The 19107-nt window shown below is 27.5% G+C and overlaps 2 protein-coding genes across 2 annotated transcripts; both read left to right on the top strand.

Annotated features, from left to right (window-relative positions):
- Positions 1-339: 339 nt before the first annotated feature.
- On the top strand, positions 340-18363 carry LOC111038787 (ADP-ribosylation factor-like protein 6). The gene is made up of 2 exons (XM_022322019.1): positions 340-563; positions 16175-18363. The coding sequence occupies exons 1-2, from the start codon at positions 365-367 to the stop codon at positions 16585-16587; spliced, it is 612 nt and encodes a 203-aa protein (XP_022177711.1). The 5' UTR covers positions 340-364; the 3' UTR covers positions 16588-18363.
- Positions 6031-9760, top strand: LOC111038786 (leucine-rich repeat protein 1-like). Its single transcript, XM_022322018.1, has 2 exons — positions 6031-6991; positions 9250-9760. The coding sequence occupies exons 1-2, from the start codon at positions 6281-6283 to the stop codon at positions 9736-9738; spliced, it is 1200 nt and encodes a 399-aa protein (XP_022177710.1). The 5' UTR covers positions 6031-6280; the 3' UTR covers positions 9739-9760.
- Positions 18364-19107: the final 744 nt, after the last annotated feature.

The following is a 19107-nucleotide window of genomic DNA, read 5'->3' as shown; positions in this document are numbered from 1 at the left end:
CTTTAATCCAAACATAAATATTTAATGATAATAATAATAATAGTTATAATGATCGAGAGTATAGCTGTTGTGTTGCACAAGTTCGTACCGGGTAACCATGACGATTGTCGTGGGAACAGGGTTGGTAGCTAGGTAGGTATGTACCTACTTATAAGTTAGTTAGGCGGCTAGTGAGCGCGCGTGCGAGAGCAGCTTTATCAATGTCGACGAGTCTTGCAGGTCATCGTCAGTTTTGCTCTTCAAATCAGGCCGAGTTACGTCGAGGAAGACAACTGTCCGGAAACGTGGCGTTTTTAAGGAAGGAGCACAAGTTGCTACCACCACCCTCTTGTACGCCTGTAACCATCGGCCATCGCAGAAGATAATGAATATCTGGCGGAAGCTGACGAGGATGCTGGGCTTTGTGAGGCGGACACCACGCAGGCGGAAAGCGCGAGTGCTATTCGTCGGGCTGAATAACGCCGGCAAGAGCACACTGCTGAACCGTCTGAAACCGGAACGCGAACAACTGTCAAGAAAACTGATCGCGCCCACCGTCGGTTTTACCACCGATATGTTCGTGTGTGAGTGTCTCTATAACATAAAAAATTACAAAATATAACCACTATCAGTGCTATTGTGCACATTGTTAAGGAGTGTCTTTTAGCTGTGTAGGCTAAATCATGTTCAGGATCATAATAACTCATCACGGTTTTACATAAAAGATAAAAAATTTATTTTAATTTTAAATTCTTTGAATGGAGCGACTCGTCGTATTGATTTTGTGTGTGTTTTTTTATGATCTGAAGGCATTTTTTATAATTGTAAATAACTAACCTACCAGTTAGGTATTAGAATAAAAAATTTAATATTTTTTATGTTAGAAAAGTGAAACTGGTTGGTACTTTGACACTTTAGTGTGTTTGGAACTTTTGGTATACTTCAGAGATCGGAAGTGAAAATATCCAGTAATTTTCTCAATAATTGGGTTAAAAGAAAAAATATTAAGAAAATGAGGGTAAGTGGATGTCGCTCAGCTGTACATTAGGTCACTGTAATGGATGGTATTTCATTTTAATTCAATATCATATCATTGTATACGAAAAACGATTCTGAGCGGAGACGGTATGTCAGTTTAGGATATTTTATACTGTTATTACTTATTATTAATATGATGGTAGCCGATAAATTGAATTAATATTGATCTTAAATCATCAGTGATGCCGGAAATATATTAAATATACCTATGTAAAATTGGGCTGTTTTGGAACTGAATTACAAAAAAATGATAAACTTTATTCTGTTGTGTTAATATGCAGTTTTGTCCAAATTTGAACTTAAAATGTCTGTAAAAATAACTGTATTCGTATATTTTTTCGATTTCTCAGTAATAGAAAAAAACTGCTTAAGTGGAACCTTGTTTTAAATTTTCAATCCTTCGCTATGAAAATTGAAGATTTAATAACTACAAAATCATTTTCAATTTTCAATTTGATAAATATTGTCAAAATTTGAACTTAATAAAAAAAATCGTGCCTAGGTATGTGTTTTTTATATTTTTCAACTCCTATTGTAAAAAGTTATCAAGAATCTTGTATTAAATTTTCATGCTTGTTGACCAAACCAATAAAATTTTATGGACATTTATAGAAAAAAGAAATGAAAAAAAATGAAAATTTAAAATGTCCGTCAACAGCTTAATATAATCTAATGTTATAACAATTTTAACTTCAAACGCTCATAAAAATTGAATTTGACTTTTCGATAGAAATTTTTTTTTTGTTAAAGGTAAACCAACTCATAAGAGATCTTGTATTACATTTCTAAATCTTAGATATAAATAGAAAATTTTTATGAATTTCTAACTAAATATAATTTGCTAATTTTCGTGATTTTTATGAATTTTATCGAAATTCTAAGTTTCAACACTCATAAATAACTGAGGATATAACTTATATATCATATACCTAAGCTCAACTTTTTTTTTAAATTTCAACTAACAGAAACTTACAAGGAACCTTCTATTACATTTTCTAGTTTTTTGACTGAGGGAAAATTTTATATCGACAGTAGTTTAAAAAAAACAAATAATAATCAAAAATTCATATGCCTATAAATAGTTCAACGACAATCAAAATATTTTGAAAATTGTATGGTATACAGAAAATGCTTACACAAATATTCAGTGAAAATGTCATGTATTTATGGTCATTTTTTTTAAGTAACACTAAAAACCAAAATCGAAAACTGGTTCCCGTTCTTCCTTAATTTTTGTTTGTTTTTCCTATTGCTTTTGAAAACTATTGGACATTTTAAATGTTGATCTCTCGAATGCACTAACTAGATTCACTTTCCTACGAGAAAAGTTGATCTTTTTTCAACATTATCTTTGGTTGAATATTCAGCACGATTTAAAATACAACTTACCAACTTATTAACTTATTAACCTAATAACATCATCAGGACGTTATCAATAACTATTTTTAATTGAGGTATTAGTATAACACTTATTTTACTCTCCCTAATCCCCACAAAAAAAAATGGTTCACACTTCACACTTTCACTTCACTGTGTATAGTAGGAATATTAAAAATTATTATTTTTTATAAATTACTTAATTGATAATAGTTAACTGTTGTTTTTACTCGCAGATTAACTTCGTGGGATTACTCGTATCTAACCGTGGATAGATACTCTAAATTTTCACTAAATATTTTTAAGCTATTAAAGACACATGCAATGTTCGATATTTTTTCTATAAACTCCTATTCCATCGATGAAAAATAGATTTTCGGTCAAACAGTTTGAAAATATAATAGATGGTTCTTCATATAGTTGTTGTATTGAAATTAAAATAACGTTGAGCGTATTCAATTAAATTGTTAAAAATTGTCATAGTTGCGAACATTTGCAAATTATTTTGCACCTAGTTGATAGTGAATAACATTTAAATTAATATTCATACCTAAGATTTGAAAATGTAATATATAGTTCCATATACCTTTTGCTTATACAAGAGTTATAAAAAGTTTAGTGTAATTCCATAAATATTTTTTATGGGTTAGATATTAAGTTAATATTAGTTCAGAATTGGATATTTTCGAGTAAAATTTACATATAACTACCAACATAATATATTATATTAGGTACCTATAGGTACTTGAAACTAATATACCTACTATACGACAGAAGGACTTCTTTGGTTTTAAAATTATTACAATAATATATAGCTTGTCATGTATAAAGTATATTAATCGAAGTTTGAACTGGTACAATTAATATTATAAAAGTATTTTAGTTTTAAAAAGTTTTTTTTATGTTATACCTTATAACTTTTAAGTTATAAATAATAATAGGTTTGTTTAAAACTTGGTATGCAAGCTATACCTAAATATTAAAATACAATAATCATAATACAATTTAATTATCAATATTATTGTAAAAACAACAAATTAAAAAATAATAAACGATTTTAATATATGCTTTATTGTACCTACATATTCCTTATTATGTAGACAATTGATTATCAATTGACAAAAAACTGTTATTTTATTATTACCAAGCCAATATGAATATAAATAAAAAGATTCCACAGCCACACCCTCTCTTGTATTATCTCTGTTTTATTATGGTAAAACAGCAAATTTGTGCTTAGTAGCCTAATTTTGTGGTATAAGCTTTACATTTTAGTATTAGAATGAATTGATCTCTCAAACCTAAAGGTACCTAAGACAATTATCTGTAATTGTAATTTGGTTTATTGGAAGATATTTGTTTTATGTTTTGTGAGTCATGTGTATTTATACACCATGTAAAAAATAAAAAAATACTAAAAAATCTTAAATAATGAACTTTTTTGATAAACCTACCTAAATATAATTTTAATTGTTTTACTTGATTCATTTAACTAAAATATAAAAGTATTCATTAAATGTTGGTATTTTAAAATATTAAAAAAGTAAAGAGTATAAAATTAAAAGTTATTAAATACCTACTAAACTGTACCTACTTCGATAAGTGTTAAGCTATCTAGCTAGCCTAAATCGTAAATATCGCAATAATTTTAAGTCAGCTTTTTTATACCTAACTATCTGGAGATGTTGACAGACCGTGTCCTGGTCCTGAAATGAGAACATAAGAAAGTTATCATCTTCTTTTAATACCTACGTCAAAACAGTTTAATTTATCTAAATTTTCATTTTGTTTAATATTGTATTGTCTTGTAGGTTGGTATATAGATTTTGAGTTAAGTATTTTAATAGAAGTGTCAGAAATCTGAATGACAATGTCTGGTGGATTAGGTATCTATCGTAATAGGGCGTTATTATATGGGCATTTGTTGTCTTCGTCTCACAAAAGTAGAACATGTCAAATTTTTAGTTCACAATAATACATTTTACTCTGTAATTTCTAAAATTAGAGTAAATTTATTTCGTATAAAATTTAAAGGCAAGAATATTATCAAGAGCATCTCGGAGGATTGTATTGATATTATAATTTTAAAATAAGTTATGAGTTTATGACCATTTTTAAACTGTACATTTAAATTTGCCATGTTGTACGCTTGTAAGACCGAGACAACAAATGCCGTATGGCGTTCTCTTAATCTGTAAGTACATAGGATGAAAAGTTGAACCGTATCTAAAATACTATAATTTACATCACATAAAAGATAAACAGTTTAGTATTCGTGTAGTAGGTTTGCGACCAAAAACGGCGAACCTACTCTACGCCTAAGCAGTAAGCCGTAACTAAAAACACACTTTTTGGGGGTCCAACTTATTTTAATATATAGGTATAGCCGTATAGGTACAGAAGACAGAATACTCATTATTTTTACGTTCAAAATATTAAAACAAGTTATGCTCGTTATTATTACTTTAATGAAAATGTACAATTGTAATCAATAAACAATAGGGTATTCACAGCTAAAATATTTATACTTTTAACTAACCCCCTCCAAAATTACGGCCTTGCTCTACCTACTAATTAATTAAAAACTACTAGACGAAAGCGTATGTACTTGATGAATTACTGATGGTCATCATTGCCCAGTATTTTAAAATGTTTTATAGAGTACCTATAGTTATTTGTTATATGTCATGTACTCTTGTTGTTTTTAAGTCATTCCTGAAAAAGTAAGTTTTCTGAAATGTCTTGGTGGATATATATCAGTTGCCAGTTACGTATCATAATGGATATTAGGTACCTATATTGTAGTATTGTAAAGGTTAGTTTAATGTAGTTTATCGTAAATCATGACGACTCAAGTCACAACTAACAGGTATTTTCCCGAAATAGAATGAAATAAAAATACAACTTTTACAAGAATATGACGGAGGTACGTCATATATCCCAGTACCTAGGTAAGTAACAATTTGCCGGTAGGTATACCTAGCTTACTACCCGAATAGGTACCAACATTTTAAATTTAAGATTTAAAAAACATAGTATAACATTTTAATATTCAAGTATCTTGTATATATCAATTATTATAAGTCACTCCAAAAATATAACTAAAAAATACAAGATACAAGTTACAAATGTAACTCAGTTACGTACCTATCTCAAATACGTGTATTTCAGTTTCTGCTCAGCTCTTACTGTAGCTGGGCCTTCACACATTCAAACATTTAAATACTTATCATTAACAATGTTTCTGACGCTACTGCTCTTAATTCATTTGTCAAATTGTATTAACTAATTAGTAGGTAATCAATAATCAAACATTTTTTTTTAAAGTTTACCCGACACTTATTATGGTGCTTTAATATACTTATGGTTTAATTGGAAGGAAGCAAAATTTTCGAGCAAGAAATTGCAGTGACTTGTGTATAGACTATCGTTTCAATACTGCGCTTTCAAGAAGTCATGTTGTATGCAGTATACCAGCGATACGTACCGATCCGTATCGTACTCATTACTCAAACTGCGATACGAGCCGGTACGTAACTATTCCGTTAACAGTACGGGCTATCAAATTTTTCTTCTTCAACGTTATTGTACCTCCATACATCGGAATAATAATTCGCGGAGAGAATAAAAATAAAAACACAAGCAACCAATCAGCTGACTGAGCGTTGTTTCCAATCTGATCAATATAAGTATTATTTAAATTTGTTTTATGTCGCAAGACGTCGTGATAACGAATCGAGAATTAAGATTACCGGAACAGTACACGACCATCGTGGATCAATAAATTCGAGGTACCTAGTTAATTGTCTTGGATTAGTTATTCAATTGTCGAATCTTCGATACTCTTCGTTTTTGATTAATTGTGAACGCGCGTGTGGTAGTAACGATGTTAATTACCTGTTCGCTCATTATCCAAGATCTGAATGCTACTCGACCGAACACACGGTCTCTCAGATCGTGTGTGATGACCAAAAGAGTAAACGACGATTACTATGTATGTGTGAAGAACTCAATGTTCCCGAACATTATGAGCTACAAGCTCACTATGTTGCAAAACATATACCACAAGTTCATCAATGATGGGAAGATAGGATTGGAGTTCAGTGAGCCCAAACAAGCATTGTTGATAGTATGCGATGACAAGAGACTGCTTTACTTGTTCTTTCGTCAACTTAAGACCATTATTGCCGGAAAAAATGTAAACATTAGAACACATTTAATGCCTAAGACAGTGCCTACTAAAAAGGTTCAAATGAATCGTTTTGATCCAATGGCTCTCCAGTTCTCATCTATTCAACGTTTTGACAACCGTATATTGAACATGAGACATTTGAAGACACTACTGCTGGAAGACTGCGATTTACCTAAAATTCCTTTTCAAATTGGCCAATTATCCCTTGAATATTTTAGCATTTCAGGTAGTAAACTGCCAACTTCAAAAAATGAACAAGATGTCCTTTGGAATTGGACATCTATAACCACAATTTGCAATTCATTAAGAACCTTGAAAATGGATTCCATAGGATTGAAAACATTGCCATTTGAAATATCCTTCCTGAAAAATCTAGAAACTTTATCTGCACGCAATAATAAGCTGGTAATTTATGAATTAATTATTACTAATAATAACATAATTACTAAAAGTCTTTTTTATCATGCACTTTTATAGACTATTGTTTTGTTCTCTAATTTCCTTCTTCAATGCATTGATAAACTGTACGTAGTATACAGTGTCTACCTTTTTAAAGGTAACACTAAATTATTCTGTCCAGTGACATCAGATTGATATGCGGTTTTCAAGAGGAGATAGGGAATACCTAAATACACATTTTTTGATGATTTTTACATTTTTACATCTTTCCGTGTGCGCATGCCCAATACAACTTGCATTTTTTTTAAAGTGTTTTGAATACCAAATTCAGATTGACCGAATTTTTTAGTCAGTTTGGTCCTTTTCACCATATCTATCAAAATTGACTATAGGACAATGAGTTAAAGTTTTGATTAAAATTATTGAACTTTTCAACAATCGTATTAGAATTTTATGAATTTTTATGAAATTTCAAGTATTTTAGTAAATTTAGTTTATTTAATAAATGGCTGTAAATAAAATAATCATAGACATTACAAGTAATTACCCACTTGTATCATGAAAAGTAACAAAAAACCATACAATTAATAATTGAAATTGAAACTTTAATAATAGAAGAAATATGAGAAATAAATCATATTAGTTTATTTAATTTTTTCTTAGTAAATTAAACATTTACGTCTAATGGATGTTAATTAATTCCTCAAAATTAAATTTAAATGATTTAATAATGTCTGCAAGCCTACAGGTACAAAAAAAAAAAATACTTGAGATTTCATAAAAATTCATAAAATTCTAGTACGATTGTTGAAAAATTCAATAGTTTTAATCGAAACTTTAACTCATTGTCATTTAGTCAATTTTGATTTTAGAGCTATGGTGTAAAAGACCAAATTGACTTAAAAAAATTCGTAAAGAATTTAAGTATTCCCTATCTCCTCCCGAAAACCGCATATCAATCTGATGTCACTGGACAGAATTATTTAGTGTTATCTTTAAAAAGAAACAGACTGTATAGACAATAGACATACAGTCAATATTGTTGTATCATTTTCTGTACTTACATAATATATTTTACATGCATATTTTACTGTTTTATTTACTTATTTAATATCCAATCAATTTTCTTGATTTAATATGCTTGGTGATGCTAGTTGTTGAGGATTGAACATTTGTATATGACAATATTATTTTTAACAATATTAGGTATTCTTTTTTTGAGAATATAGATTATAGATAAAAGCCAAAAATTAATTACTCTTTTTGTAATTTATCTAAAACCCAGAATTGTATGTACCAATTCAACAATTAAAAATATTTGCAGAGAAAAAGTGACTACCTAAATAAGTAGTTATGTTTATTATATTTATATATTCAATATACTCGATAAAAAAAAAAAACGCATACAACTTTTATATCAAGAATAAATTTAACATTTTTTGCCTTTTCCAGAAGAATACTCAAATAATTAATTTATTTTATTCATATTTATTATACCTTATTATTATTATTGTGTGCTCTCGGTTTTATTTTTCTGACCTAACCGTAAAGTAGCAAATTTTCTGTCTGCAGAACCAATCTTGTGTTAATAGCTGTAATAGGTAATATAGTGAATTGATCTATCTTTAAGTTTCATAAGTTAAAACATTTTTTTGGTGCTTATACAGAATTTTTTAACATGTTAAAATTTTTATGTAAGTTATGAGGAAGTAAGTATAACAATTTAAAAATGTTTATTTAGGTAAGGCCTAAAAATTGAAACATCATAAAAAATCCAACGTAGAAACATCTATGTTAGCAACTTTTATAATAGGTTATTTTACTCTAATATTAGAGCTAATAATAAATGATTGATTCTGGTAAACTCACATTTGCTACGTTGCCTGTGGATCAAAGAAAAAAAACATAACACAGACATCCAATTTAAAACATTAAAATATAAATTTGTTGATTAATTATATTAACCTAAGATTAATAATATATTATATTAACCTATCCCATAGGATAAGCTTTTTATGAAATAGTCCTACAATTAATATTATTCAAAACAAAACTTGGTGTTGTACAAAAAGTCAATATTTCAAACTACTTGCACATAGCATACACCATATATTATAAATAAACATGTGAATGCATATAATTCAGGGCTCTAAATTTTTAATTATGATAAAACCTTGAATATAATAGAAAAAAAATTATTATTGTGTATGCAAGATAAATTTAAATAGTTGCTTTAGTAATTTAAAAATTTTGTTTTTTTTCAGTCATATTTACCTCAGATCATTGGTGAGCTTAAGAAACTCGAATGCTTATTTGTTGCTGACAACTCAATAAAATACTTTCCTCATATTTTGTCTAGTAAAATCTTCAAAGAAATCGACATATCAAATAACTTATTTCAGTTACCGAGATCTCTAGAGTTTGACCACATAAAAATATATTTAGATACATTAAATACTGAAAATTTACGTCACGTTGGTATTAAACCATTAAGCCATTTGGCATTTAACAATATATTAGATAATTTAATACCATTTAAGAGACAAGATTTACCTCGCTCACTGTGGACACATTTTGATGTTGTTGGTCGTTGTATGTTGTGTAATAAATGGATATTACCAAATTACTCTAGAGTAACTCATACATTTGGTTTGCCTAAAGCAAAACGTATAATTAAAGATCAAAGAGCCAATGGTCTACCATGGCAATCATTAATATGTCGTTATTCAGCTGAATGTGGCTGTCCGTATTAGTTTAAGCCATATTTATCTATATGAAACTTAATTAAGTATAAAAAATGTATTCATATAAATTGACATTATCCATTATCACTGTATTGCTGTTTTAATATCAAACTTATAATTTACCCATAATTCAAAACAAATAAAAAAAGTAGAAAAGATAGAGGTTTTAAACAATAAATAATAAATCTCCTGTTTTTACAAAATATATTATTTATTATTATTTTTTAATTGTAATTTATCATAATTGTCTTAAATACAAATTTCATACACATACTTTTGTATATTTTGTACAATATTTTTCTTTCGTTGATCGTGGTAGATTATATGGTAAGAATAATGTTTTGTGATATTAAAATATTCCATTTTACTTAAATAAAAGTAAGTATCTTTTTAGTTTTTTTTAAATTTTTATAAATCATATTTCATTAATTGTTTTTTTACTATAATTTAAAACTATAAAAATCGATGATAATTTTTAAAAATGCATGATAATTTTAAATACTTAATATTATATAGTTGATTATCCTCATTAATTTTGACCAAGAAAAGAGATTTTTGCGTTTAATCAAACATTACTGAATTAGTACCCTATATTTTTAATTTAAATGTCATACATAGTGTAATATAATATTGTCTTTAAGTATTTATGATTAAGAATAATTTAAATTTAATATTTAGAAAGTACCTTTAAAGTGCGTTGTGTTCAAATTAATTAAATGTTTCTATAAAATAAATGAAAATATTTTTAGTTTAGATACAAATCTACTATTTTGTAGTGTGGATAATGTATTATGTATTATGTAAAATGTACAAAATGTTTATATTTTTATTGTATTACTATTATTTAAATATAATACTATTTTAAATTATTTTTGTTATTATCTAGTTATTTACTATTAATTAACTGAGGCACTTCCCGTCCCCCTAAAAAAGATATCGGGCAGTAGATTAATGGATATGGATTATAAATATTTATAATTAAGGGGGCTACTAAAATATTCTATATAATTTTCAAAAAATTTGAAGAACCGGCATTTGACCCCATACAATTTATGTATTTATATATTAAATATATAAATTAAAATATTAAAATATTTTTAATTTATTTATTTATTTTATTTATATATTTAATATATTTATATTGATCATTATTAATAATATTTGTGTCATAAATAAAAACTTATCGTAGTATACACTATAGCAGAATTAATACAAATGTTAGTCTTGTGGATAATAAAAAAATTTTAAATTATTATTTTTCAATAATGTAATGTATAATTTACAATTCTATTAAATGTCATATCTGGAATTGACGCCATATTTAGCATTAATGTTATCAAAATTCTAGAACATATTGTTACAACAGTGGCTTTATTATAGTTAATAACTGTTCTTGTGTACACTGTACATATTTTAAACTATACCAAAACAGGCACATAGCCAGGATTTTTTTCAGTGAGATAAAATTAATTAACTTAGAATAATATAGTGAATCTGCGTTCAAGCCTTATTTGTACTAATAAAAATAGTTTTAAAGCCTGGAATCATATGCAGATATATGCATTTTAAGAGAGTTTGAAATGTCAACGGTTCATATTGCTCCAAAATAGTCTGTATAGTCATAATTAACGTTCTTTTTTAAAGTTTTCCGAGAGTTTTGGACGTGTTATTTTAAATGATATAGGTACAGTGTTTGAAGTGGATTCCAGTTTTTTTAATTTTTATTGTCTACTAGCTGTCCCACCCAGCGTTGCCCGGCAAAAGTCACCTTAGGTGAAAACCGGTATTTTTTCGACTTTGTATTGCCTCATTCGATAAATAGAAAAGCTAAACTTTTATATAAAAAAAACTTAAAACAAACAAAAGGAATCCGTAATTTAAAAAAAAAAAAGCTCGGTATTACTGAGGTTTTATTTATTACTCTTGATTTTGATTAAAAATAGTCACGTCACAACAAAGTTACATTTTAGATTTTAAGATGATGGATGAATGTATTGATTTTACAATGATATGTGTTTTTTATTTTTGTGTCTGTCATCACTGTTGGGGGCATTAAAAGTGCTTCGATTTTCTTCAACAACAATTTTTCTGGTAGAAAAGAGAATCTAGTTGGTAGATTCGGCAGATCAAAATTTAAAATTCCCAATATTCTTCAAAAGTGACAGAAATAACAAATAAAAACCAGTTTTCGATTTTGGTTTTTAGTGTACTCTAAAAAAATGACCATAGATATATAAAATATTCACTGAAAATTCGTGTTAGCATTTTCTATATACAATAACACTTTCAAATTATTTTGACTCATGTTAAACTATTTACTGGCATATGAAATGTTCGATTATTATTACAGTTTTTTCGATTAATGTTGATAAAAAAATGTTAGCTCTGTCAAAAAACTTGAAATATAATTCAAGGTTCCTCATAAGCTGTTGTTTGTGAAATTAAAAAAAATAGTTGAGCTTAAGTTCACAATTATTTTTTATACATTTCAAATTTTGACAAAATACGTAGAAATGACGCAAATTTGCAAATTATCTTAAGCTAGAAATTCATAATAATTTTTTTTTCATAATAATATCTAAGATTTGAAAATTTAAAACAAGTTTGTCTACTTTTATCAAAATAAATTCTACCTGAAAGTCAAATTAAATTTGTATGAGCGTTTGAAGTTCAAATTTTTACATAGGATATTTTCTAGATTTCTCATGTAGCAATTTCCTTATTTTGTTGTTATTCAAAAACAAATAACTGTAGGTAGATACTTGTAATTTACAACACATGTTTAGTTTATCAATTTTACTTACTTGATAACATTTTCAAAATATTTTGACACGTTTTGAGCTGTTAACGGATAAGTTTTTTTTCTCTAAATGTCAATAAAATTTTATTTGTTGGGTCAAAAAGCAATTTTAAAGCATGAACATTTAATACAAGGCTCCTAATATATTGTTACAATATTGGTTGAAAAATATTAAAAAATACATTGACAAGTTTTTGTTTTATAATCATTTGAACTTCGAATCTTTACAAAATTTCTCAAACTGAAAATTGAAAATGTATTAAATGTTCAAATTTTATAGCTAAGAATTGAAAATTTAAAACAAGGTTCTACGTAAGTGGTTAATTTTGTAACCAAAAAATCTAAGAATAAACATAAGAACAACTTTTTTTATAACTATTTCAAGTTAAAATTTAGTCGAAATTACATATAAACTCAAAGAATAACGATTTTAGTAATTTTGTTGTAATTTGGTTCCGAAACAGCCCAATTTTACATCAATATATATAATATTTTTCCAGTATCACTGATAAATTAAGAATAATATTAATTCAACCTACCAGCTACCATACTAATAAGTAATAGGTAACAACTAACAATATGAAATATCCTAGACTGCGGACATAGGTACCGTCCTCACTCAGAATTTTTTTATATAGTTTTTAGTATACCTACAATGATATTATATCATTCAATCATTGAATTTAAATTTAATACCATCCATTACAGCGACCTTCTAGGTACCTAATGTACAGTGGGGCGACATCCACTTACCCCCTTTTTTTTATTGTGTATTTGTGTGTTTGTATAAACAAAAAGTGGTGGAAAAAAATTATTTTTAACTTTGAGGGTTGTTTCTGATTACAAATAAGATAAGTTTGTACATTTAAAAGGTTAAAATAGAAAATGTAAAGTATTATTCTTGATAATTGGGAAAACAAAAAATAATGGTCATAAATATACATTTGGTGAAAATTTAAAGAACCTATAGTTATTAGTAAAGTAACCGCACCGTAAAAAAAATGTCAAATACTGGTTTGGCTTAAAACTCCCGTTTTTCTATACACAATTTAAAAAGAAAAAAAAACAAGAACAAAGTTTTAAAACGGTGAGCAATTGGGTACAGCCCTGCTGGCAGTTGTACATTTGGTGTCCAATGGGTCACTGTAACGGATGTGTTAAATTTGAATTTAATGATATAAAATCATTATATATATATTATTTGGACTTGAAAAATGATTCTTAAGCGTAGACCGTCTGTCAGCCTATATTATTAATTACTAGGTCCCTAAGTATTCCAGCTCATACCTCATAAAGTAGGTATTTTTTTCAAATTCTTAGTTTGAAAATGTCATTGCGTGTATGATATAATAATATTCTTTAAAAGATTCAAATAGTTATTTATACCTAATACTATCTTTTTCAACTACAATAAATTATTTAAAATCATTATTCTCAGTTAAAATATCTAATTTCGTCCAAATTTGAATTTAAAACCCCTATAATAAAACTGTTTATAAGATTAATCTAATAAATAAATAGTAAGTTATTTGTAAAGACCGGATTTTGCATAAAATGCATGTTGCTATTTTCAACGTCATATACATGCAGTCAATGAATGTAGACTAATCATTACTTGACTGATTAAATATCAATATTTTATTGTGCATATTCTGACGTTAGTGTATGTTCTGCATAATATGCAAAAATATTATTTTTGCATATTTTAACAAAAAACCGTACAAATATACACCTATAACATTCTAAAAAGGTGTTGGGCAAAAAAACAAATTAAAGGTACGTTTATATAATATTAATATCAAATATTTTACATCTTAAAGAATATTCGGGTGCTAAAAATAGGTTAGGTTATTTTTTTCTCAATTAACATTCTACATTATATTGTTCGTACTTCATATTTATAACAGTATATCACCAATGTATCTACTATTTAATTTTAATAAAATATTTTTTACGATGTATCAATGATTAAAAATTAAATTACAATTTAACAAATTACATTATTGTATTAGATATTTGTTATTTTATACATCTTACTTTTTGTTTATGAAAATTTTGTCAAAATTAATAAATAATCATCACTGCAAATTTTAAAACAAATATAAAACGCAATAAAATTTAAAATTTTATTTTGCATCTTTTGTATCTTTTTCTTGCATATTTTGACTTTTTTATTGAATGTTTGCATGCATATTTAAAAATTTTAAATACATATGAATCCCGTCTTTAGTTAACAGTTAATTATTTTAGTCAAATAACCTATATGAATAAAAGGGGTTTATATAGGCAAATTCGATGCATTTTTATATTCCTCATAAACAAATAAAAATTTACGAATCAAAAAACTTTCACTGAGACAGAATAGGGCACGGCGTCACCGAGTAGTATGAGAATGAACTAATTGGGATTTTATTAACGTTTATAATTTTTTTTTATTTATTTAAGTTTCCCTGCCATTGTAATGTAAACTTATTATTATATATACAATATGGTTACATATTTTTAATATTTGGGAAAAAATATAACAATAATAATTATAGTATCATAGGTCAATAATGATGATAGTGTCTGACAATGTATCTACTGTATTTTAACTAGTTAGTTTATTTTCTAATAAACTTTGTAACTTAACTAGTTTAATTGGCAGTCGAAATAACTTAGCTTTTCAGTTGATTTAAAAATGATCTATCAAGTTCAAAAATTATTGACATTCTACGTTTATATACTTAAATATTAATAAAAAAAATAAAAATCTTTCAATACTATAATAACACAAATATTTCTGTTATTTTTCTCGATAAAATAATTTTGAATATGGACATAATATTTTAGTATATTGGATACAGGCATAAAGCCATAAGACAAAGGTTAACAATATTATTATATTTATAAGTGTCCAGTAGGTACAAATAACAACTTTCGATAAGAAAAATACGGCCAGTAATCAGATTCTGGAAATTGAAAAAAATTCGAAAAATAACTTGAAAATTAAATTATCGTATAAATATAGTTGTATATTTGTATATATATACGTCAAATATGATATGCTGCATTGCTGTTTATACTTGTAGACAACATTATATTATATAGTGCACTTGCATTGACCAGGAAATTTTTTCAATAAAATTATAAATTATGCAGCATTTTATGTATAAAGCATTTTAATTATAAAGATAAATAAAAACGATAGTTTTTAAGATAGGCCCCTTAATGTACAATTTCATAATATTTTTCAAACACTTTAGCGCCACTGCTGTACATTATGATAAATAATTCTATAAAATTGATTATAATTATAATTTAGGAAATTAGATATTTCTCAAAAACGCAGTCACTCTTTACGTAATCTACGTACTTATTGAAAAAGTAAATTAACTTTTTTTGAACTGGGTTAAAGTTCATAATTTTTTCCGTATTAACTTGCTCACCTTTGAACATTCGTACTGAAATGATACTGCTATTATATGCATTTACAATTAATAATATATGTATAATTAAATAATTATAATAGCAGGTTGATTGATGTATCATTTTAAACACAAGCCTATTTGAAATACTTTTTAAAATTATATTTTGTAACCATCGCAAGACCAAGAGTCTCTTGGCTCTTCACTCACCCGCTGTCTGTTTTGTGTACTGTTGCAGTCAACAACGTCAAGTTCACCGCCAGCGACATGTCTGGCCGGGACGGGTACCGGAGCATGTGGGAGTCCATGTACGGCCAGTGCGATGCCATCGTGTTCGTGGTAGACAGTACGGACCAGATGCGATTTGCTGTGGTCAAGGACGAGCTGGACATGATGCTCCGACACCCTGACGTGGCCGATCGACCGGACCTGCCCATACTGTTCGTGGCCAACAAGACTGCGGCGCCAGACGCGTGCGGCGCATCTGCCATGGCCGGAGCACTCAGACTGCATGAGCACATGGAACAGGACCGTCCTTGGCGGTTGGCCAGCACGGACGCAATATCGGCGGCCGACCAGCCGGCCGACGACGGGTTGAGCGACGCCATGGAGTGGCTGGCGGAATTGGTCAAGTTCACCCGTCGGCGATGAAATGTCCGTTCGTCTCCATACTCGCAAATAATTGAATAACATTTTATAATTTTTTTTTTTTTTGAGATGTTTTTTTTGTTGTTATTATCATCGTTCCCCCGTACACGAATTCGAAAATGATATTCGTCCAATTCAGTGTCTCTTATTTTTGGTAATTTCGAGTAGTAAACACTTTTAAGTAAGTATAGCACATAAATGACACGCGTGAAGGCTTTGCCCTTTTAATTTAAATAAAAGAACTACGTGCTTTAACCTGTACTGGCTGTACTACATTAACTAACCCGTGGTGAACTATTTAACGTAAGACAGTCATTATTTTAAAAACGATATAACAATATTAGGTATTTATATAATGTTTCCGAAAATATGTTTTCAAATAATTTAAGTCGTTATAAAACAACATGAGAATAATTATAATTTTATCACCATCATTTTTTTCTTTTTTTTCTTTGAAATGATAACATACATTTTATATTTCATTTACCGGAGCGGAGTATTAAACGGAATACTTTATCTATGAAAATCAAATTGAAAACAAGTAGCTTATGTATTTATATGGTACTCATGTCTAAGTTATATGTATTTAAAGTTCAAATGAGGGGAGTTGTAGTCCAACAAAAGCTAACAAGTACCTACCCCTGCAGTAGTCTACTCATGTGTTCATCAATTGCGCCGAATTTGGGACACTATCCTGTATAATATACATCTATTGCTCTAGCAAAAAAGGTATTCTGAAAAGATATGCATCAATTGCGCAATTAAGAATAAATGAAAATAAAATGCAAAACCCGTCTCAGTCAATTTATAATTTTATTCTATAATTCGTCAATACTGAAGTTAATACGTAACAAAATTATCGAATTCATCGGTTTTAACATTGTTTATTTATTAGATATTTCCTTACTTATTAATTTCAACGGGTTTTCCGTTAAATCTTCCATTGCACTCCGCTGTACTAGATTAGATATAATATGTCATAGAGAACTGTAGTTTTACACTCGTCTATGTACCTACAGCTTAGAGTTGAAATTTTTTTCGGCACACCGCCATTTACTGCCTTTTTTGGTAAGTTCTTTACATGAGAATTTATAATTTTTGGTAAACAAATAATTCTTTACCTATATTCCATACCTAATAAATAAGAGCACAAGCCGCAACAACTAGGTATATATGTATAAAGCGTGGAATTAAACTGAATAATACTAAGGATTTATAATATTATAAACGAATAGTATTTGTCTAAATTTTATTGTATCTTTATCAATTATTAAAATTTTATAAATTATAAAAATAATAGTTTTCAAACGTACCTTATACTTTTGAAGACAATGTGGTAGATTATAGATTAGCACACTTAATATAAAACTAGGGAATCCAACACTAGAACACAGATCGATAGGCTCAAATGATGAATACCTGTGTAAAATATTGATTTTCAAATTTTATAAACTTAATTTATTATCTATTTTTATTTGCACGATTTGGTATGATCATTTTAATATAAGAAATATGTACTAAAATTCATCACAATTATGAAAATACATTTGAAAATTGTATTAAAGATTGGTTTAGAACACAGCAACTTAAAAGAGAACAAACTACTGATATATCAAATATCTTGATCTAATTTATAACTATAGATAAATGTACTATAGATTCCCATAATCTTACAGAACAAAACAAATTACTTTAAAAGTTAAAAAAAATATACCAATTAAGACTTGAAAATGTAATACAAGATTCCTCAGTAGTCATAATAGCAGTTGAAAAATATTAAAGATACATAGGCACAACTTTTTTTAAAAAATATTTAAAGTTAAAATTTTGAAAAAATTCTAGAAAATTATTTTGTAGTCAAAAATTAAAAAATGTGAAATTTTTAAAGCTAATGATTTTTAAAACATTCTCATAAGTAGTTCATAATATAACAAAAAATCTAATAACTTTATAAGTAACACTGTTTTTTTTATAGATATTTGAAGTTCAAATTTGTATGAAATCAGAAATTTAAAAGAAGAATATTAATTTTAGTTATTTTGTTTTGAGTCAAAAATATTAACCGTGGATATTTGAAACTTTTAAAGTATATTATTATAAGTATTGCATACACACAATGAAATTAATTTAATCTACTGTATTACTAATGTATAATAGTAAAATAAATAACAAAAATATCATATAATATACTTAATTATATTATAGTCTTCTCACAGAATCGTTTTGTTTTTGGTATACAATTATTTTATATCATTGAGTTCAAATTTAACACTTCTGTTACAGAGACTTCTCTAGACACCCATATACTATATATAGACGGTTTACCCACTTTAATTTAATTTAAATATACACTTCTCTAAAATATTTCTAAACACATATTGTAAGTCACAACCTAGTTTTGTTCTTTAACATCTGGCATATCTCACTTAAAGCTCTCTATATCTCTCTCAATTTCTTGATTGAACATTGGTCTGACCTCATCATTGAGTGTCATTAAAAATATTATGTACTTAATCACGTAGG

The sequence above is a fragment of the Myzus persicae genome, unplaced genomic scaffold (genome assembly GCF_001856785.1).
Source record: "Myzus persicae strain clone G006 unplaced genomic scaffold, MPER_G0061.0, whole genome shotgun sequence".
NCBI classification, from domain to species: Eukaryota; Metazoa; Arthropoda; class Insecta; order Hemiptera; family Aphididae; genus Myzus; species Myzus persicae.
This window is presented reverse-complemented; position numbering and strand designations above follow the sequence as displayed.